At 41.4% G+C, this 21,331-nt stretch overlaps 3 protein-coding genes across 5 annotated transcripts; all 3 read right to left on the bottom strand.

The window, feature by feature from the left end:
• Positions 1-3,857: 3,857 nt before the first annotated feature.
• On the bottom strand, positions 3,858-14,998 carry LOC121800158 (peroxisome biogenesis protein 19-1-like). Of its 2 annotated transcripts, XM_042199748.1 has the most exons (6): positions 14,863-14,998; positions 6,560-6,630; positions 6,386-6,434; positions 5,873-6,191; positions 4,702-5,018; positions 3,858-4,143 (listed from the first exon to the last, which is right to left on the bottom strand). In XM_042199748.1, exons 2-6 carry the CDS (start codon positions 6,597-6,599, stop codon positions 4,098-4,100), a joined length of 771 nt encoding a protein of 256 aa, XP_042055682.1. In that variant the 5' UTR covers positions 6,600-6,630; positions 14,863-14,998; the 3' UTR covers positions 3,858-4,097. The 2 variants fall into 2 exon arrangements, with proteins under 2 accessions (XP_042055682.1, XP_042055681.1); XM_042199747.1 differs by lacking the exon at positions 14,863-14,998 and having other exon boundaries at positions 6,560-6,783.
• On the bottom strand, positions 11,268-12,576 carry LOC121801153 (protein MAIN-LIKE 1-like). Its single transcript, XM_042200603.1, has 4 exons — positions 12,526-12,576; positions 12,013-12,447; positions 11,742-11,930; positions 11,268-11,285 (listed from the first exon to the last, which is right to left on the bottom strand). The coding sequence occupies exons 1-4, from the start codon at positions 12,541-12,543 to the stop codon at positions 11,268-11,270; spliced, it is 660 nt and encodes a 219-aa protein (XP_042056537.1). The 5' UTR covers positions 12,544-12,576.
• A 98-nt stretch (positions 14,999-15,096) lies between the features above and the next one.
• Positions 15,097-18,254, bottom strand: LOC121800157 (deoxyribodipyrimidine photo-lyase-like). 2 transcript variants are annotated; one of them, XM_042199746.1, is made up of 9 exons: positions 17,894-18,254; positions 17,105-17,445; positions 16,782-17,022; positions 16,510-16,598; positions 16,386-16,422; positions 16,135-16,193; positions 15,721-15,802; positions 15,563-15,634; positions 15,097-15,453 (listed from the first exon to the last, which is right to left on the bottom strand). In XM_042199746.1, the coding sequence occupies exons 1-9, from the start codon at positions 18,197-18,199 to the stop codon at positions 15,280-15,282; spliced, it is 1,401 nt and encodes a 466-aa protein (XP_042055680.1). In that variant the 5' UTR covers positions 18,200-18,254; the 3' UTR covers positions 15,097-15,279. The 2 variants fall into 2 exon arrangements, with proteins under 2 accessions (XP_042055680.1, XP_042055679.1); XM_042199745.1 differs by having other exon boundaries at positions 16,510-16,667; positions 17,894-18,252.
• Positions 18,255-21,331: the final 3,077 nt, after the last annotated feature.

The following is a 21,331-nucleotide window of genomic DNA, read 5'->3' as shown; positions in this document are numbered from 1 at the left end:
CATTCTATTATTCAATTTAAATAAAAACATTTCCACAATATTAAAATGCATTAAAATTACCTGGAATACTATTACAAATTATAAAAAAAATAAAAATTACATAATTAAAATCCTAAAAATTAAAAATTACATAATTAAAATCCTAATAATTAAAAATTACATAATTAAACTCCTAAAAATAAAAATTACATAATTAAACTCCTAAAAAATAAAAATTACATAATTAAAGGCTAAAAATACCCCCGTGGAAGACTATTCATCCGGCTCTACCCCCAATGTTCTTTGGAGACCCCGTATCATTGCCACATGCGATCGAAGTTGCTCGGGGAGATAGTTGACTTATCATCCAAATTGAGTTGGGCCAAAACCCCCCACAACGAGTTGGTGGGGGGTTGAGGAGGCACAAAGGGAGCGGGAGCGGGATCGGGGGTGGATGGAGTCGCGGCGCGACGGCGGTTGGCCGGCGACTTCTTCCTTCCTTGCGGCCGACGTTGGGAACTTCTCGGGCAGGCGTCGGGGATACCCAAGTTAGCTCCGGCGAGCTGGGTGGACACCTCATCGGAGCCGGCGTCGGATAAGGATACCGACCTCGACCGTTTGCTGGAGGAGCTAGAGGAGGATGATACGCCTCCCCTATACTTCGGATGCACACGCACCTTCTGCCAAACATTGAGGTACTTGAACGGTTTGTAGTGTTGGGATTGGTAGGTCGCCAACGCGGCACTGATGATGTCGACCTCGCTTCTGCCGCTCCCCACCGACCGCTCTTCCTGGAGGTAATACCCCTGAAACGTTTGGATTTCTTCGTTGGCTCTGTATATGGCATTGCGCACCATACTCTCGTTGCGCTCGATTGTTCCAGCCGGCCGGTTTTGATTGTACAGGCGATAGATGCGCCACCAAAAATGGTCCCCGGATTGGTTCGTGCCAATCTCCGGATCTTTGGAGATAGACAAAAACGCTTTGAATAATTGATCCATCCCCCCCGGAGTGTACGGGGTGCGGACACCACGAGTAGAAAGATGAGGAGTTTGAGAGAGGCCGCTCCCTCCCGCTCTAGGTACGGGTGGTTCGGGTGCCCACCCGTATTGCCCATCGGGGGCATCTTTGTCGTCCACCGGGTAAGGCCTATAGCTACCCGGAGCTTGCGAACTTTGGATTTGAGGAGGGGCTGAAAATTCCATTTTCGGACTAGGAAATGGTTTTTTTTCTATCATACATAGGAGTTCGAGATACATTCGGCAAGCGAACTAGCCCAACACAGCCCCTCGTGGCTCGAATACTTAGCTTCCCTCCGACGGGTTCGGCCCGTGAACTAGCCAATGTCCGGCTCGTAGACTAGCCTCTCTCCGACGAGTTCAGCCCCGTTGACAACCCGCCACCCTCAGACGCGTCCAGGCTCAATAGCTTGCCAAGCCCCAAGGAAACAACCTTGAATAGGCCCACAGGGAAATTAATCCCAAAGTCGCGCCATCCAGGAGTCGAACTCAAGACCTCCAGGATGGCGCCATATCCGCCCCCATGACCAACTGCGCCAATGGGCTAGGAAATGGTTGCGAGCTGAACCATTCGTGGTTCCAACCGCAGGAGTCGGAGGAGTGATCGTCAGAGCCGGACATTTTTTTGTTGTAAGAGTGAAAGAAAGATTGAGAATTGTAAGAATGGAAATTAGAGAATTTAGATGAGAATTGTGTAATGTGGTGTGAAATTTTTTGTGTGGAAGTGATGGTATTTATAGATGAAAATGTGAATTTTGGGGGAAAAATTGAAAAATAGATTAAAAGTGGGGAGAAAACGGATATAATTTTTTGGAAAGTGGGAAAATATATTTTTTTTAATTTTTAATCAGATTTTTTAAATTAAAATTTGATTTTTTTAAAAAAAATGAAAATTCCAACGACATTGCCATTGGCCAATCAGGCATTGACACGTGTGCTGCTCGCTGACACGTGTGCTGCGTCGCTGGCACGGACGTAAGCACCGCTGCGGATGCTCTAATGTTGCCACATTAGACTTGGTCTAAAATCGAAATCTTTTACATTATTGGACAAAATAATACTCCCTTGTCTAGTAAATTTTAAGTGGGTCATGTATGGTAAATTTTGTGTTTTAATAAATGGTAAAAACTATACACTCTTGGAAGAGGGAAGAAGCTTTAGAGCATCGTTAGCGGGGGAGGCCGGGCCGCAAAACGCGAGTCCCTGCCCGTCCCACGCGTTGGATGGAGGAGAGTCACGGCCCAGGCCGGTCCTGGGGCCACATTTGCGGCTCGGTGACGGTCCCGCAGCCCGGCATGGCCGGCGTTAATCAGGCACGGGCCGCATCCCGCGAGTCCCGGCCCAGCGTTACATGCTCTTCGGGCCGGGCCGCAAGTCCCCAAAAATTAATTTTTTTCTCAATTTTGTGTCTATAAATACGAGACTATTGTGGATCATTCTTACGTGCATTATCCATTTCAATCCTCTATTATACCCTTTGTTTCGGCGTCAATGGATTGGTTCAACAACGATGAACGTCAGATGGACGAGTTCGTCAACTCGAACAATTGGTACATACCGGCATCGCCACTATCGCAGCCGGCGCCTAGTCCGTGAGTCGGTAGCAACGTCGACGTAACATCGCCGGTCAACACCGAAGAGTTCGAGATCAGTGAGATGGAGCCTGCTCAAGGGCGGGGGAAGGGCATTGTCGGCGAGGAGGATGGGCCGAAGAAGTACAGTCCGCAAGAGACAATGTGGCTTGCGAGGAACTACGTCGACGTCGCCGAGGATCCTATCATCGGCAACCAGCAGTCCGATAAGGTTTTCTGGGAGCGGATTGCTGAGAAGTATAACGTTGGGCGTCCTAAAGGGTCGATCGAGCGTAGCTACGTGAAGCTGCGCAAGCATTGGGGTCAGGTCCAGGCGGATATGAGCAAGTGGAATGGAAAGTGGGCCAACGTAATCCAGATGTGGCCGAGAGGGCACAGCGAGGCAGACCTCGTCGAGAAGGCGAAGGAGGCGTTCTTCGCTGAAGGGAAGAAGGCCTTCAAGTACTTCGACGTTTGGAAGCTCGTCGAGAAGAGCCCGAAGTACACCAGCAGTGCCGAACTGACGGCAACTGGGGCGGCGAAGAGAACCAAAGTTTCCGCCTCCGGAAACTACTCTTCGAGCGAAGGAGGCCCGGCGATCGACCTCAACGTGACGGACAGCGACGTCTTCGGCTCCTCTCCTAGCATTCAGAGCCGCCCGATGGGAACAAAGGCGGCAAAGAGGAAAGCAAAGGGGAAGGCAACTGCGAGCAACTCCGCTATGGTGCCACCGCCGATCAATCCGTCTCTGGATAAGATGTCCGACTCTTTGTCGGAGATGAGTATTACATGGCGGATGAGCCAGCTGACGGAGTTGACATCAAGGGATACCTCGATGATGTCGGAGTTCGATCTCGAGTTGCACCGTGAGATGATCGCCTACCTTCGCGCCCAAATGAAGAAGTAGTAGTTGTGGCTCGGGTTTCTATGACTTGTATTTTTAATTTGCTTTCTCTAGGATTTGTAATGTTAATTTCTACTGAACAATGCAATTTCCCGATTTTTATTGTTCAACGTATTGCATTTACGAGTCAAATATGTTTAATAGCGTCAATTATTAATTGCGGCCTGGGTTGTGGCCAGCAGGGTTAGAGCAGTTGGGGCCTGAGCCGCAACTGTAGAGGAATGATGACATAGAGGAAACTTGGGCCTAAAATCGGACCGGAGTTAATGATGCCCTTATGAACACCAATGTGGTTTTTTGATTTGAAAGTTTTAAGTAACTCAGTTCGCAATAAACCTTTTCTATCAGTACTGTTGACCAAATTTTGAATAACTTTCCACACCCTTTAATTCAACCAGTCAAATCAATTATAAAACTTTTTCTTAATGAGACAATTGAGAGCAAATTGTGCAATGAGCAGCATATACAAACAAAACCGTTACAAACTGCTTGAAAAACCTTAGGAATGGTGTAGATTATTAACCTAATGCAAAAGAACAGGATTTAAAACAAAGATAGTTAACAAGTGAGGCCCACATATTTTATAACTTGCAAATTATCAGGACCCAGGGCCAGTATCTTCGCTCACATAATACTACAATTCTGTTGAGACTCAAACATTTCGGGAGACCTGCAGCACCAAAAACAACAACTCAATCAGCTATTCGCCTAACCAAAATCAAGAAACATATGATACTGCAGGTGAAGCAAATGAAACGAGCCAAAAGCCAGGCAACTCACATGAAGCAAAGCTTAACTTAGTATCATGTCTAGGGAATTAGGAAATAGATTCATCTGCAATCATGCTGCTATCCGCTAGCTAAATCAACGGAAGGAATTGGACTAATAATAAGCTCTTTATCTCTTTAAGGATTGATCACAGCTGTGAAGACCTATTTGCAGTAGAAGTTCATTGAGGAACACATATTCTTGGATCTCCAACACTGTATTAAGCTTTTGTGTATACCAAATATTTGTGCCTTCAGTTCAACATTTTTTCACAAAACTAGAGCTAGAATACTCCTCAAACTACTGCATGATTGGTGTGGAAATGCAATTTCTCTGATTCAAGTTAAATGATTAATATAGCTGGTCTGCGAAAATGTATGTTCTTGATATGCTACACCAAACTAATGCATTCCTCTAAGGCTAAAAATAAACAGGAAAATTTATACTAGTATATACTTACAATTGTCCGAGATTTGATAGATCAAAGTCTGGGGCAAGCTCTTGCACAATATCATTCGGTGGTTGACCACACTCTTGCATTTTCTGCATAAGCTCAACAATCTTGTTGAAGTTTTCAGGCTCGGCTTCATACACCTGATTCAGATCTTTTATAAACTGGTGTTGATTAGAATATCGAGTGTACTCTTCATCTGTGAGTTTAGCTTTATTCTCTTCCAACCATGTTGGATAGCGTTCACCAATTTCTTTCATAGGTTCATAAAGGATTTCCTTGGACAGGAGCTGTTGCATCATGGTTTCTACAATTGACTCCATATCCTGGAACCACAAGTCCAAAAGTCATGTTTATCACCAGTTCTACATTAAGTAAAACATTAATAAGAAGATAATTAAAAACAAAAAAGTAGGTGATGGAATAAAATAAGAGTGATTGGATGTTTTATTTTTTGTCAAAAAAGGAAATGGCTCAACTTAGTTGGGACATCCCAAAAAGGAATACGACTCAACTTAGTTGGGACGGATGGAGTACTGTATATTTTATATTGTAGTGTCGACAAGAACATGGTCTTTATCGTGTTCGTATCATTATTGTAATAGCATGACACATGACAGAATAACAAGAATTGCCATCCAAACTAAACTCTTTAGTTGGCTGGGGTTTAATCCATAATGTTCAAATAAGTCAATGATAAAATTCATTAATTGATGGGAGAAGGAACATCACAAGATCCTTCCTACTCCTACATAATCTTTCGCAACACAACAAGGATAACAAGTACACAAGGCTAAAATTATCCATTTAATTGGCTTCAAGACTCATGAATTTGCTTATGCATCTTAGAGGTAAGAGTTACACAACTAAACACCTTGGTCAATTCCATCCATTGACCTTACGGACAAAAGACCATGTCACACAGCATGCAACTAGGACTTCAAATCATGTACGTAAGCATATACTTATCCGATTTTAATGATAAAAATGTTCTTAGTTGCAAGGGAACTGCAGAGAAGGACAAACTGCTCTTTCTTTCTCAAGAAACTATCAGCAGCCAAACTCAACTTCCTTGAGAATTCTCACTAAACAGAACCAAAATTTATAACTCCACTTACAAACAGCAAAGACCATCAGCTAAAAACCATAAACTGCATCAAATTTAACAAGCCACACTAACCTGTGTGCCTGCAAGCTCCTCAAACTGCTTGACCCAATCTTCTATCATTGGCTCTCCACCAAAGCCATCTCCAGCTATCGGTGGTCGAGGCCCAGACACCGATTCCAACCCTTTCACCGCCTCCCTAGTTTGCTCCCTCAGCTGATCAAGTGCCTCTGTAACGTGTGATTCTTGCTTCGGTGGTGGTACCTTTTGTTTACCCTTTTTCTTGCTCTTCAAATCGGGCAACCCCATCCCCAACCCTTGAACATTCCCACCAGCCAATGTACAATGCTCTTGCTTGTTCTCTCTATTCTTATCACCATTATCAACCACACCTCTATAATCCAACAACAAATATCATTAGTACACATGTCTAGATTAAATAATCCAGAAGTATAATAAATAACTATACAGTAAAATCCTTAATCAATCCCAGCCCAGAACCAAAACTTAAACCACAATCCACTTGATTCTCTACAATCTTATCGCCAAAAAAAACATAATTTAGGTAAGGGAAAGACAAAGATGTACCTTTGAGCAGAAGATGCGAGATTAAGGCTCTGAAAATCATCCAGAGCGCCTGAAAATAGTTTTATAAACATATACAGAATCAATTGGCTACTGTTCTGCCCCTCTCCATATTCATCCAAACAAATAGAAAATCAAAGAAAACAAGTAGAAAGAAAAGGGCTTAATTCCTCTTACTGTCAAGAAGTTGGTCTAAATCGTCGGAGTGGTCAGCCATTTGTTGTTATCTCCAGCTCCAACTTCAATTACTGAATTGCCCCTTTTATCAGTTGCGTGTGTGTATTATTGTATATATATGTATATATACACAGCAGAAAATATCTACTCTTGAGTTCGGTATTAATAATGGGTTTCTAGAAAAAAAATTTAAATAAAGGGTTTACTGGACAATTAACAAATGCGTAAGCGTAATACAGTAATTAATATTGAACGGATTAACCGAGGGGAAAATCGGGTTTATGGGGCACTTTACACTAAAGATTACGTAAATGTACCCATTTTGTTATCTATTCCAAAAATGGGAAAAACGCCAACCACATTGGCGTTTCTATTAGTAAAAACGCCAACCTCATTGGCGTTTATCTTCGCGTCGTATTGGAGGTGTATTTTCGCCAAATACAGCGGCGGTAAAAAACGCCAACTTCATTGGCGTGTTTTAAGCTAAAACGCCAATGTAGTTGGCGTGTTTAATTAATAAAACGCCAATGCAGTAGGCGTATTTACTAATAAAAACGCCACTGAGGTTGGCGTGTTATTCTTAAAAACGCCAATTTGAGCGGCGTGTTTCTGTTGAACCATATCCTTATCAGATCTCCCCCAACATCGCGACCCTAAACACTTTCCCTCCCCAAAACGCGAAAACCCTTCCCAAACGCATAAAAACCTTTCGCTCGGGTCGACCCGGTGGTGGATTTAAGCGTGGATATTTTGAATTTGGCTAATTCTTTCAACCATTAGTCCTTCTAATCGGTTAGTCTATCAAATTTTAGACTCATTCTTCTAAACATTAGTCTTCCAATATTTGATTGATTGTTGTGATAATATATATTGTAGTGTAATTAATGTAATAGTTTGACCAATTATTATGGGTACACTAATATTTTGATGGATTATTATGATAGTATATATTTTAATGGAAATATTTTGACCAATTGTTATGCTATTATATGTTATAGTATATTTTATGGATTGTTATGATAATACATATTGTAGTGTATTTAATAGAATTATTTTGTCAATTTTTTGGCTGACTCTACATAATGATGAATGTAAAAATAATACATATTTATTTGTGTTTTACATTATTGCAGATAGTATGACGTGGTGTGTCAATTTATATTGGGGTGGAAAGATAATTCCCGGAGCAGTTATTTCGTATGATCCTCCTTTTGCTAAAGGATTCATTATGTTGGATGAAACAATTTCGTACGATGACCTTGTGGAAAAAATTTGTGAAAGGATGGGGATAAGCATATATGAAAACAATATTCAAATAATATGGAAACGTACTATATGCTTTGGATCCGGAGTCACGTTTATAGGTGTTCAACTAGAAGAAGTATGCATGCAACTAATGTTTAGTGAGAGTATGGTTATTGGAGGTGTAATTGAATTATATGTTGAGTATTCGGCAATTACTCAACATCATAGTCATCATGTCATAAGTTATGATGCTGGTACGTCAACGAGAGCCCAAGAACCATATTTTGCTGCAACACAAGATTTTGATGTTGGTACGTCTACGAGAGCCGAAGAACCATATTTAGCTGCAACACAAGATTTTGAAGCTGGAGGCGTGCATTTAGGGGATCGTGACAATTGTGATGTGGTGGAGGACATAATAGGTCCTGATAAAGCCGACTTTCTTGATCCACAATCACCTTATAATTCTGAAGATTCCGACACGGTTAGTACAGACTCAGATGGTGATCCGTCGGATGATGAACAATTTGTTGCTTCAAGACCATCCATTCCACTTGGAGAAACAGCAGTTGGAGAAACATCAGTTGGTGGAAGGGCAGTTGGAGGAAGAGTAGTTCCACAGTTCCCACAGCCTGGAATCAACTACTTTCGCACCTTACCAGGTCCATATGATAGTTTTGATCCCAAAAACTTTGAGCGTGATGATCCCAGTGTGCATTATTGGAGTGAAAAGGATCCTACCAATGTCGGTTTGCATACTAAATTTAGAACGAAGTTGGAATTGAAGGCAGCTGTGACTCATTGGCATTTGGAAAAAATCCGACAATATACAGTTGTTGAAAGTAAAGGAAAGAGATGGCATGCAGTTTGTAAGTGGCCACAGGGAAATCCGAAAGATAAGTCCTTACCGCCATGTTTGTGGGAGTGCCGAGCAACACTGAGGAAGCATGATGAACACTGGCAAATTAGAGTGTTTAGCACTGCTCATACTTGCATGGGGGATCGTAACTATAATGGCCACGCTAATCTTTCTTCTGGTATGATAGCGTTGAGTGTTCGCCATCAAATAGAAAACGATCCTTGCTACAAGGTAAAAGCAATTGTGGCGGATATTGAAAACAGATTTCATGTCAAAGTTAGTTACAAGAAAGCATGGTATGCTCGGAGGACAGCGATTGAGCTTGTATACGGTGGATGGGAGTGGTCGTTCAAAGTGTTACCAGCTTATTTGAATGAAATGCAAAGACAAAATCCTGGCACAATTGTGGAATGGTTGCACGATGACATATTAAGCACAGGTATAAACAAGGTATTCAAGTACGTATTCTGGGCTTTTGGACCAGCTGTGGAGGCTTTTCAACTATGCAAACCAGTTTTAACGGTTGATGGAACTCATCTACGTGGACGATGTCGAGGTAAAATTCTTATTGCTGTTGGATTTGATGCTAATAAGAAATGTTTGCCTGTTGCATATGCCATTGTTGATGAGGAAACCAAAGAAAGTTGGAATTGGTTTATGGAACGCATTAGACTTCATGTAGCAAAGAATGAAATATGTGTCATATCTGATAGGCATGTGGGAATCATAGATGCGATGAATTCTCCCATATGGAAAGAAGAACCCAATGTGGGTCATCACAGATTTTGCTTGGTACATGTTAGAAAGAATGTTTTGCAGAATCACAAAGGTATCATGGTCAAAAGACTTGTTTGGAAAATTGGTATTGCTACCAAGAAGCGCAAGTTTAAGATAAGACGTCGTTTACTTCGAAACGTCAACACCGAGGCTTTGCAGTACCTTGATGCCGTGGAGTTAGAAAAATGGAATCTGGCGTATGACAAACACAAAAGATGGGGCGAGGTGACCACTAATATGGTGGAATCTTACAACAATGTGTTGAGAGGCGCAAGACAACTTCCAAGTAAAGCTTGCATTGATATGATATTCTGGAGGACAATAGAATGGTTCAATGACCGGTCAATTGCATCAACACAGTGTGCCACACCACTTACCCCGTGGGCGCATGAAAAGGTGTGCAAAAATGATGCAAAAGGTCAATTGCATAATGTGAGAGCACCCAACACAATTGCAGGGCATTATGTGGTTCGAACAAAGCGTCGAATTGGTGGAAAGGGCGCTAATAAGTGGAAGGTAAAGTACTTGGACTCGCACTGCAAATGTCAAAAGTGGCAGATGTGGAGACTTCCATGTTCACATGCAGCGGCAGTTGCGCGTTTTAGAAACGACAACATGCTGTCGCTTGTTAATCCCGTATACCGCACAAGTGTTTGGGTACAGCAATATTCTACGGTGTTCAATCCACCCAGACACCAAGATTATTGGGTCGTGCCTGAATGGACTTTGCAATGTTCAAGAGCTCAGTTAATGCCTAAAAGTCGCGGTCGATACCGTACTACTGGGATTCCTAATCAGATGGATGTCCGTGAAGCTGACCAGCCACGAGCCCGACGCCGATGTAAACATTGCCGTCAACCAGGTCACGACAGGCGCAACTGCCCGAATGCTCTTTCAAGGATGGATACTCAGTTGGTAGATGATGCCGCTGACGATTTTATGCCTCCACCTCCACCAAGATATGCAGTTCGAGGTCGTCATTCTGTCAGTCACACTCATGATGTCGATCACGATTTTATGCCTCCACCTCCACCAAGATCTGCAGTTCGAGGTCGTCATTCTGTCAGCCACACTGGTGGTACAGGCGAAGACATCGGTCTCAGTGATGTCCCACATTCTCCACCTCGGTCTTTTGTGCGAGACGAATATTTCGGGGTTGATTTAGAGAATGTCGTTGTGCGAGAGACTCCTCCGTCTAGACTCTCAACCGCCAGAATCGGGAAGGGGATCCGTAGCTTTTTTACGCGGAAAAGGCGAGACAATTGAACGTATGCAGTGTGTAATATTGGATTTCTGTATTTAGCAATATTTGGACTAATGTATTGGGTAATATTTGTATGTACTTATATATTGAGAAATGATGAACTGATCAGCTAAAAACGCTGGGTAATATTTGTACGTACTTATATATTGAGAAATGATGAACTGATCAGCTAAAAACGCTAGTAGGGGTAGCGTTTTTTATTAAAAAACGCCGACGGGAGTGGCGTTTTTAGCTTAAACACGCAAATGTGACTGGCGTGTTTCAGCTTAAAAACGCCAACGGGACTGGCGGCTTTATTCAGAATGTCCGCTTTCGTCGTGGAAAAAACAAGGAAAATTTACGCTAACTTAAAAACGCCAATGACGTTGGCGTTTTTATATAACACGCCAGTCACATTGGCGTGTTAACAAAAACGCCAACGGGAATGGCGTTTTTGTTCAGAAACTTCGTGGAAAAAACGAGCAAAATTTCGTCTAACTTATAAACGCCAATACCATTGGCGTTTTCCACAGAGACTTACGTTTAACAAAATTTATTCTAACTTACTTTACCAAAATTTCTTTCTATATCTGGAAATTTACCTGTTTTCATTTCAACTAAGAATTAATAATTCAGACATCAAAAGGCTTAATCATTAAGACTTAAAATCAATGAGTTCAAAGCAAATAAAAAAACATCAATATCAAATTACACTAATATCAAGAGTTTAAATTAGTTCATTCGTCACGCCGTTTCCGCATAAACAGACGCCGTATCCCCTTCCCAATATTGGATGTAGTAGATCTAGGGATCCTTGAGGGAGGAGTATCTTCAACAACAGCGTTCTCAAGATCCTCCTGCACAGACGACCGCGGTGGAGAAGCGGGGACATCACTGACGCCAATATCTTCTCCGGTACCACCGGTATGGCTGATAGAATGACGGCCTCGAAGTGCAGAGCTCGGTGGAGGTGGTTCCACAAAATCGTCATCGGAGTTGTGTACGAACTGAGATGACGACTCTCCGCGGGCGGTTTTCTGTTTGGTTCGTCGTTTTGCCTTTTGCCTTATGGGTACGTCCACGTCCATTGCAGAGCGCTGCGAAGGAGGGTAGTCCATCAGCTGAGGCTCACCGGATATCTGCAGTCCTTCTTCAACCATCCTCGAAATGGTTACCATATCCGGACAAAAATGTCCTGTCGTAGCTCGGGCACTTAGAAAGTGACGTATATTGTGAAGCGTCTCTACCTATAATTTTTCAAAGTTAAGTACATATCATAATATGAATTTAAATAAGTAATCAGGGTTTAGTTAAGTATAAATAATGTACCGTAAAGTTATGAGAAGATGCCGTTTCGTGGAATCCCTCTTGAGCATGCACGCCGGGTTTGGTTAAATACACCACAGTGATCTGGCGAAACCAATTCATATATTCTTCCGTTGCAACAGGCTCAATACTGTCCTCCACCAGATCATTCCATACCGTAAAGTGCCTGTTGTCCCACTCCTGTATATAATTGGCGTGCCATTGAACCCAATTCCGACCAGATTTTCCACGGCGATCCTGTTTCAAAAAATCAGAACCGTGGAACCGGGGGAGATCCGGGATATACGGTTGGGTAATCCCGAATTGGCGCACCACTCGGTGTGGCAGGTGTGGCTCGGCCAGATTCCAACAAATCAGCGTTGTTACCGACATCCATATAGCACGGCCGGCATCACAACTTTCCGGCAACTCCCGGTGGAGATAAGGCCTCCAAATAAACTACATGTGACACAAATTTTTCAAAATAATTACCATCAAAACAAAAAGCAAAAAACATTTTATAAGTATATGAAGTACCTGATTAGGATGCATCATGGAGAACTGATCGCGGAAATTTTCAATACAATGTCCGGGTGCTTTTACATATGACGCCGGACCATTCCATCTAAAAAATTTAAATTATGAGCGAAGAACACGAAAATTGATGAACATTAAGTTTAAAAAATGAAATAATGAACAACTTACGCGCTTGCACATGGTAGATAGTCTGTATGCACGGGATCTAGCATCCTCGGTCTAATATTTGGGATTCTCTCCCAAGCCCAAAGTTGTAATAGAGTTAAGGCTCCCCCTACATCCGTCCTCTTAGCAACGGCCGCTTCACACAAATTGTGGTACAAGCAAGCAAGCGTCGCCCCACCCCAGCTATATGTAGAACACAGTTCTATATCCATGAAAAATTGTAGGTAGAAGAACGGAATTTTATTTCCGGAGGCGTTGGGGATCATCAGACCACCAAGTAATAGCAGACAATAGATACGAGCCCGCTGTGCATATATGTAGTGGTCGTGGTCACCAGACAGCTCAATCCTCAATTGACGAGATAAGCTCGTCTGCTTAAAAGCCATTTCCTTCAACTCGGATGCGTCCGGTATGAATCCTAGAAAATCCAAACACCGGTCCTTCCAATATCCCGCTTCCGTCGGGGGGATGTAAGCTGTCAGAGCCTCTCCATCAACTTTCAGGCCCCATAAGACCTCCACGTCTTCCAGTGTCACAGTCGCTTCACCGACTGGAAAGTGAAACGTGTGAGTCTCTGGCCTCCAACGTTCAATCAAAGCTGTGATAAGATGGTGGTCAATGTCTTTTGGTTTACCACACCTTAACATACCCCCAAACCCCATCTGGTCCACTATTGCCAAGACATATTGATGGATGGGAACATCCCAAATTATTCCTTCATATCGTCGGCAGCGTACATCTTCGGATGAAACTCCTGCCCATATGTTGTTAGAGACGTGTTGTCTCTGAAAATATAACACAGATGGATCCGCAGGACCACATGCAAGCCGACGACCAGAGGTGGAAGATGATGCCATAATTTACCTACATAATCCAAATTCAACAATAACCAACCATAACATTTCATCCAAATTCATAATCCAAATTCAACAATAACCAACCATAAACCATTTCAATAATTAGATACAATGTAATCCAATATCACAAAATTGAACACCAACATCAAATAATTCACTTACACAACATTGCACATTCAATGTTGACAATTAACAATTCGCCCAACCTAACAATTTCAATTTACCCAATTTCAATTTTGCCTAACCTAACATTTTCAATTTGTCCAATTTCAATTTGACAAACCTAACAATATAAACAAATTTAACAATCTAAACTAATCAACATACATCAACCAAAACCCATAAAAACCAAAACAATTTGCCCAATTTTTTAGTTATAACAACCCTAGGGTTTAGGTTTATAATCAAATTTATACACAAATTCACTTAAACCCAAACAATCCAACATAATAATCAACAACAATATTATTCACCCAATCTAAAATGCATAATATTTCTACTCAATTCACAACCCATTACAAACCCTAGTTATCCACCAATTACTCTAATAATGTAAAAGGTAAGCATACTAACCGAATAAAATAGATGAATTTGGGGGAGAATAGCACCGATTGATGAATGTAAGCCGAAATCACGGAGAGGAGGCGCGCAGCTGCTGGAGAAATCGCGAATGGTGTGTGTGTTGTGAGATTTTCGCGATTTGGGGGAGGCACGCCTGGTATATGATGCTGCGTAAACACGCCATTCTGATTGGCGTTTTTCACTAAGTAAATACGCCACTCGCGTTGGCGTCTTTTCGTAAAAACGCGAATCTGTTCCGCGTTTCTACAAGGATAACACGCCAGCTTCATCGGCGTTTTTTAGTTAAACACGCCAACTACATTGGCGTTTTTTAACGTAATTGCAATTGGAGAGAATACGGCAAAAATACGACACAAGTATAAAACGCCAACTTCGTTGGCGTCTTTACCCGTAAACACGCCAATGAGGTTGGCGTTTTTACTAATAGAAACGCCAATGTGGTTGGCGTTTTTCCCATTTTTGGAATAGATAACAAAATGGGTACATTTACGTAATCTTTAGTGTAAAGTGCCCCATAAACCCGATTTTCCCATTAACCGAGCGGGGAATCTAAGGCGGTGGTTAAGTCTCCGTAGCCTATTCTCTAGCTAGAGTTTCAATTGGCAAAAAAATCCAAATTCCTGTATACTCACATAATTTCTGAAACAACTGTGCCTAAGCATAAATCAGAAACAGAAATAAAATAAATAGATAAGGAAAATAAGAAGTTTGAGTTGGTGGGGAAGATGCTAACAGAGAGGTGACGGCCAGCTGTGGTTCTGAGGCGACTGCTGAACTCTGGTTGGCCGAAGTGGTGGCTGGAATTGAGTTAGAGATGGCGGAAGGCGAAGGTGTCGGTTTGGACCGCTAGAAAGCGCAGGTGATGGGTCTTGTTAATGTTATTGAGAGATATGGGCTTTTGTTGGGCCTGGATTGATTCACGTTATTGGGCCAATCTAGATTGGACCTTATGAATTACTAAACAAGATTACAAAAGTATTGGTTCCTGAATACTTCAGAAATGTCAACATTGCTCGTATCCCATAAACAGTACACCTGATATCAATTATCAAATCTCTATTTTCTCGAAATTTCTAATGTTATTTATGCTGAGAGTTCATATGACTCTATAAAGTTAGCCAGTCACATATGCAGCACCAAATTCTTAGCCTTAGGTGTGCAGTTGCTTTGCTTTGCTGTTAAGGAGAGCTTCTGCTTTCCTTTTCTTGCATTCGCCGACTATCCTCTTTATATATGCAATGTAGCCTTCCACATCAAATTTTCTCTTGCAACCGGCATAGTTCATGTACCGAATTTTTCCAAAAACTGCTCGCTCTCGCCACCCCTGCCCGATCAAACGTGCTTGTGTTAGCACTAAAAAAGGACTTGGATCAAAGTTAATAGTGTCCTCCCCAAACAAAGAGATGTATTAGAGGTGGAGGGTTAGAAATGACCTGATCATGCACTCCACATATTGACCACATGCACCCGACGTATCCATTTGGATCCCTGCCGTCTATTTGATACTGCAGGAGATTGAAATGAGAAAAAAAATGTGCATTACTAAGACAATAAGTCCAGTGACAGAGGGAAAGGAGTTACAAATGTTTACTTTATCATTCAAGTATATTGATGTTGCTAGTGCTTCTTCTGGTCCACTAGTCCATTCAAGAATCTTTTTTGCCCAATACATCCTGAATTTCATATTACAACTCCCAAATTATATTCGTTATCGGAAGATATATAAAAGATATCTATTTCTCATAATAACTGATAGATAATTCAACTGCACAAATTGTAACTTAGGTATTCAAACATATATTTCATCGGTTATGGGAATGTTCAGGATCGCAGTAGCAGAATAACAACTCCAAGGAGAGCAAAAATATCATTATTGAATATTTAGCACCTTCCTATTTTAAACTCTCCTGGGCCCGCGCCACGGTAATATAAATGTTTCCCTTAGAAAGCTGGATAAGAGTACTCATTGACGTAAAAATAGTAAGATAGAATGTCGCTTACTTACCTCATAAAACCATGCATCTTTCCATAATGAACCATTTCCAACTGAGAAGCATTCCAAAGCTGAAAGAAAAAAGGCACAGAAGTTTCTAAGAGAAAAATATAACATGATAATTTACGAGTTCAAACAAAGTTCAATTTCCAAGGAGTACACATATGGTTGAACTGAACAAGTAAAATTCTTAGCAATGGCAAGGTCTTTCAAAAGAGAATATGATATTTTTCGGAGAAAAATGTCAAGATTCAAATACTTACTGGATCAGCTGTTTGTGCTTTCTCCAACTGCTCTCTCCTGCAAATAAAAGTGAGGTATTAAAACAATTAAGCCCCTTGCGAAAAATGGACCATAGAACCATGGAGAAAAAAAACAATCACTAACGTGTATGTGTGTTCTCGTTTATCAGAGGCATGGTCCATTAAAGTCTTGCGAGCCCACTCCCAAGCACCTTCTAGAGAATCATAATGTGGCTGGTAGAAGCAGAAGTTATCAGCAAGTTCTCTGCGGACAATTAATTCTTCCAGAAACACATCAACTGCCTTATGATAGTAGTACAACAAGAATTTTGTTAGACACAAGAACAAACTAAGCTTCGTACTTAACAAGTCTAAATCTAAAGAGAAACTTGAAAGATGCACACTTGCATCACACACCTTGGTGTATAATTTCCGTACTTTTTCTGCCTCTAATGCACATCTCTGAGCTGATATCTGCCCAAAATGCAAATAAGGAGAGAGGCCGGATAATGCTTTGGGTTTCAGCGGATTATTTCTGTCCGAAGAATAGTTTTTCAATCTTGCTTTCAGAAATCCACTCTTGTCCCCCATAAGTACTTCGAGAGCTGCCTTTTCACCTGGCTCACACCATTCAAGTTCAGGAACTTCTGCACCTTGCCTGGTCATATCGTTAGATGCATACCAAGTTATTAACATCAGACCACAGGTTATAAATCATTCAACAAGTGTTATCATCATACCTTACAATACTAACAATGAGGTCCTCCCATTCAATTGAATTACCCGAGGAATCCCATTTTTTTATTGGACTCGTGAGTTCAGGGAAATCAACTAGATATTCAGGAAGCTTTTTGTTTATCTTGCCCCTTAGAGTTCTGGCAGCGTATTCCAATTTGTCCGATGCCACCCAAATAGGCACCACATTGTGCGCGTCAACTTCATGAATAGAAACTGACTCAGTTACCCTCTTGCAGATTTCCTCTTTCCACTGCCTAACCTCCCTCAACGGTGAGAAGTCTGTTACCAAAAGCGAAGCCTGGGATTCTTCCAGAAAATCTGGAATTGTGTCAACAGCTTCTCCCTATTAATTCATTATGGTATAACATCAGTTCTATGCCAGAACTACTATCCATGTTCCGGATATACTATTATGATTGAGTTTTTAGCAGTTATTAATGCATACAGTAATCCTGATGATTTTCACTGGTGAGTAAGCAGAGAGAGAGGGGGGGGGGGAGATTAATACAGTTAAAACCTTACTTAACAACAAAATTGACACTAAATCAGAATTCTGAAAGGAAAAAAACAAAAAGCTACAACAAGCAGCCTCCAGCAAGTGCCCAAGCAATCACGAATTCACAATTGCTATCATTTGCATAAACGTTGATAATATCAAGATAAATTTCTCAAATTTTCACCCTCGTATAAGCAAAATCCAACAAAGCAAATAAATAAAACTACAAATCGCACATAAAGATAAACAAAATTAGAAGGAAAACAGAGAAATCTAAGCGAAAAATGCGAGTCACCTGGAACAAGAAAAAAGGGATTTCGAGTGTGGAGAGGAGATCCGAATGCAGTTTCCTGAGGCCTCTGAGCATAAACCCTAAGTGGCGAGCTTTGGCGCCCTTGAACTGATGGAAGAGGTTGAAAGCAATGGCGAGGGGCACCTGCAGCATATTAGCTTGATGGATGGCGTGGATCAGAGCCCAGTTGTCCCTCAGCCGTTGATCCCGGAACATCCAGTACACCACCGGCCCGACCGAGTTCCGGTCGGACCCTTGCTTCAGGATCCGGATCCTGCCAGGCTGGACTGGCGGTATCGAGGAAGACATTGGGTTGAGCTAACGTGCGCCGGCAGAGTGTAGGTTTGAATTGAATGGAGCGAGGCTGTGACATGAAATGGAGGGAATTCAAACGGTTTGACGGTTGTGGTTTTGAAGGTGGACACGTAGGACTACTCTCATTCGCTTGTTTTTGGGAGAGGCCCAAATAGAAGGCGTCCCTGGCCTACCTCCTCTTTAATTCAATTACTTGCTATTCCTCGTAATATTAGAGCATCACCAATGGAGGCGTCAGAACCGGCGTCGGCGAAAAATGGAGGCGTCAAAACCGCGACGCCGATTTTTCGCCGACGCCGGTTCTGACGCCGAATCATTGCGACCGGCGTCGGCAAAATCGGCGTCAACTTCGGCGTGGCCATGCCGATTCGTGTGATGACGCCGGTTCCAACGCCGATCCTCACGGCGCCATTGTAGGCCCCGGATCGGTGTCAGATTTTAATTTTTAATTTTTTTTTTCGAAAACACTATATATACGGGCTTTGAACGTCATTTTCATTCGCACCACTTGTTTTAACGAGTACTCTCTCTATCTTTCTTTCTGTACAAGATCAATAACGAGCAATGGAGAACAACTACGAACGATCAAACACTATATATACGAGCTTTGAACGTCATTTTCATTCGCACCACTTGTTTTTAAATTAATGTACTTTTTAAATTTTAATAGTATTTTTCGAATTTTCCGTATTTGTCTCGTAAATTAAATTCCGTATGTTGATACGATTGTAAATAAATTTTATAATTGTTATTAGTGATGTGGATAGGTAGTGGGAAGGCTATGTGAGGGCTATTTGATGTCTAGTTGATGTGGCAAGCTGATGTGGCAGGAGAATTTTAGTGCTGATGATGTGGCAGTGTGAAGGCTATGTGAGGGCTATGTGAAGTCCAGTCTCATTGTGGATACTCTTACACACTTTATCTTCAGTACAAATTTTAATTTAAAATTAATAAGGTAAGAAAAGTAAGAGAAGAAAAATAATTAAAATATTATTAATGGAAAATTGGTCTCACTTTATTAGAGTGAAAAGACTTTCTAAAATTAGAAAGTACATATTCTTATGTGATGGACTAAAAATGAAAGAGTGCATATTCTTATAGGACGAAGGAGGTCCTAATTTATAATAACCTCAAACTTAAAAGAATATTCTCTATATTATGCATTTTATACTCATAAATTTTGAAAAAAAAGGATTTTGATATATAGATATTTTTCACTCAAAACTGAAAATGAGACTGGTTTTAGAGTACTATTAGAGCTAATTACATATCATTCATTCAGAATCCATACTCCTAGCCCTTAGGCTTATACTCCCCATGTCCCATAGAAATACCCACTTCATCCTATTCTATTTTCTTTTTTTGGAATGTTCCACTCTAAGAGCATCCGCAATATCGTCCTAGCCACTGAAAATGCGACTAGACGGTCGGCTATGGCAGTATTACGACCACCGAGCCGAGAGGAGGAGAGAGAAATGTCTGGGAGCTAGGGCGTGACAGAAAACTGCTCGGCGCCTATTGCGCGCCGAGCGACAGGTGAGCCATCCACAAAAAAAATTTAAAAAATTATTATTTCAACTTTGTTTTGACAGAATAGAATAATTGAGTAATCGAAACAACCAAAAATGAAGAGACACAAATTTACGTGGTTTACCAACGAGACCCCCGTTTTGGCCAGCGGCAAACAATTTAGATTTAAGACATACTCCCTCCGTCCCATTAAAGATGACTCATTTTTCTTTTTGGTTTGTCCCATCCAAGATTACCCATTACTATAAATGGAAATACATTTATCTCTACTTTATTCTCTCTCTTACTTTACTCTCTCCTCTTAATACACAAAATAAAACTGCATAAAATTCCGTGCCGCCCAAGGAAGGGGTCATCTTCCTTGGGACGGAGGGAGTACTAAAAAACTCGTTGCATTTCATTTCAATCACACCACTGAACTTTTATTTTTATTTTATTTTATTGAAGTATGTTGGAACTTTCTCTATGTTGGGACTGGGCTTCGCTATTGCGGATGCTGTAATGATACTCCCTTCGTCCTTGTTAATTGAGGCATTTCTTTTCGTCATAGAGTTTAAGAATAATGTGTTAAATGGATAGAGAATAATGTAAAAGAAATAAAGAGAATAAAGTAAAGGAAAAAGTTAATTTTTGCCAAAAATAAAAATGACTCAATTATCTTTGAACCTCCACAATAGAAAAATAACTCAATTAACATGAATCCGAAGAAGTATATTTCTAAATATAAAAAGAGTAAAGGTCAAAAGTGGTCCTAAACACATGACGATTTTACGATTTTTGTACAAAACATTATCTTTTGAATTATTTCGACCAACACAATTGAAAACGGGCCGGATTTAATCCTTTTTGGACGGCACCGTTTAAATACGACGATCAAAGTAAGTTTAATCTATTTTGACTAGATAATGTTACTAATTAGTAATTAACAAACTAAATTATAATTTAATTTTTTGAGTTACCAATTACGTTTCTTCTTCTCATCCCTTAATATCCTTATCACCAAAAACAACCACATATGGCAATACAATCAATTCAAATCAATAACTCTTGTGATTTCGACGCGATTCATCGTCGTCACCGCATTCCTAAATCCCTCATTCCCCAGCCACTCGGGCAAGTGCTGCCGCCTCCGCTAGTGCAACCAGCTCCCCCCTCACATCAAGCACCGCGCCTTCACCTCGATGAAGATTACACCATCATTCACGCCAACACCCGCTCCCCGAGACTGAGTCTGTTAATCACAACACTGACTCACCAACTCATTCCCCCAAAATTGAACCTAATTCTGTCCAATTGCCGCCGCCACCTATCAACCGATGCAACGACAAGCGGGGGTCAATTTTGTGCCCTTCAGTGCGAAATCGATAGGAGTGATGCAGAGATGATTCGGGCGGAGGTGAGGAATTACATGGTTGGATTGGAGGAGTAGTAATGGCGAATTGAACACCAGGAGAAGCAACAACATAAAATTGATACGAACTCGACACCCTTCCGCTTCAGTTCTTTAGCATCATCTCAAGATGGGATCGGCGTCGGTCTTGTGTCGGATGGCCGAGATGAAGCCCAACGCGAAGAGTAGTGAGAAGAGGGAAGCGA

The sequence above is a fragment of the Salvia splendens genome, chromosome 4 (assembly GCF_004379255.2).
Source record: "Salvia splendens isolate huo1 chromosome 4, SspV2, whole genome shotgun sequence".
Taxonomy (NCBI): Eukaryota; Viridiplantae; Streptophyta; class Magnoliopsida; order Lamiales; family Lamiaceae; genus Salvia; species Salvia splendens.
The sequence above is the reverse complement of the archived record's forward strand: the minus strand, read 5'-3'. Positions and strand labels throughout refer to the sequence as shown.

Coding starts and splice junctions, on each gene's coding strand:
- LOC121800158 (XM_042199748.1), bottom strand. CDS start 6,599: ATGGCTGACCACTCCGACGATTTAGACCAACTTCTTGACA. Junction 6,192..6,385: donor CTCGCATCTTCTGCTCAAAG/GTACATCTTTGT, acceptor GTTGGATTATAG/AGGTGTGGTTGATAATGGTG. Junction 4,144..4,701: donor CTATCAAATCTCGGACAATT/GTAAGTATATAC, acceptor TTGGTGCTGCAG/GTCTCCCGAAATGTTTGAGT.
- LOC121801153 (XM_042200603.1), bottom strand. Junction 11,931..12,012: donor CATCTTCTCATAACTTTACG/GTACATTATTTA, acceptor GAAAAATTATAG/GTAGAGACGCTTCACAATAT.
- LOC121800157 (XM_042199745.1), bottom strand. CDS start 18,199: ATGTCTTCCTCGATACCGCCAGTCCAGCCTGGCAGGATCCGGATCCTG. Junction 16,668..16,781: donor TACGGAAATTATACACCAAG/GTGTGTGATGCA, acceptor TACTATCATAAG/GCAGTTGATGTGTTTCTGGA. Junction 16,423..16,509: donor AAACGAGAACACACATACAC/GTTAGTGATTGT, acceptor TTTTATTTGCAG/GAGAGAGCAGTTGGAGAAAG.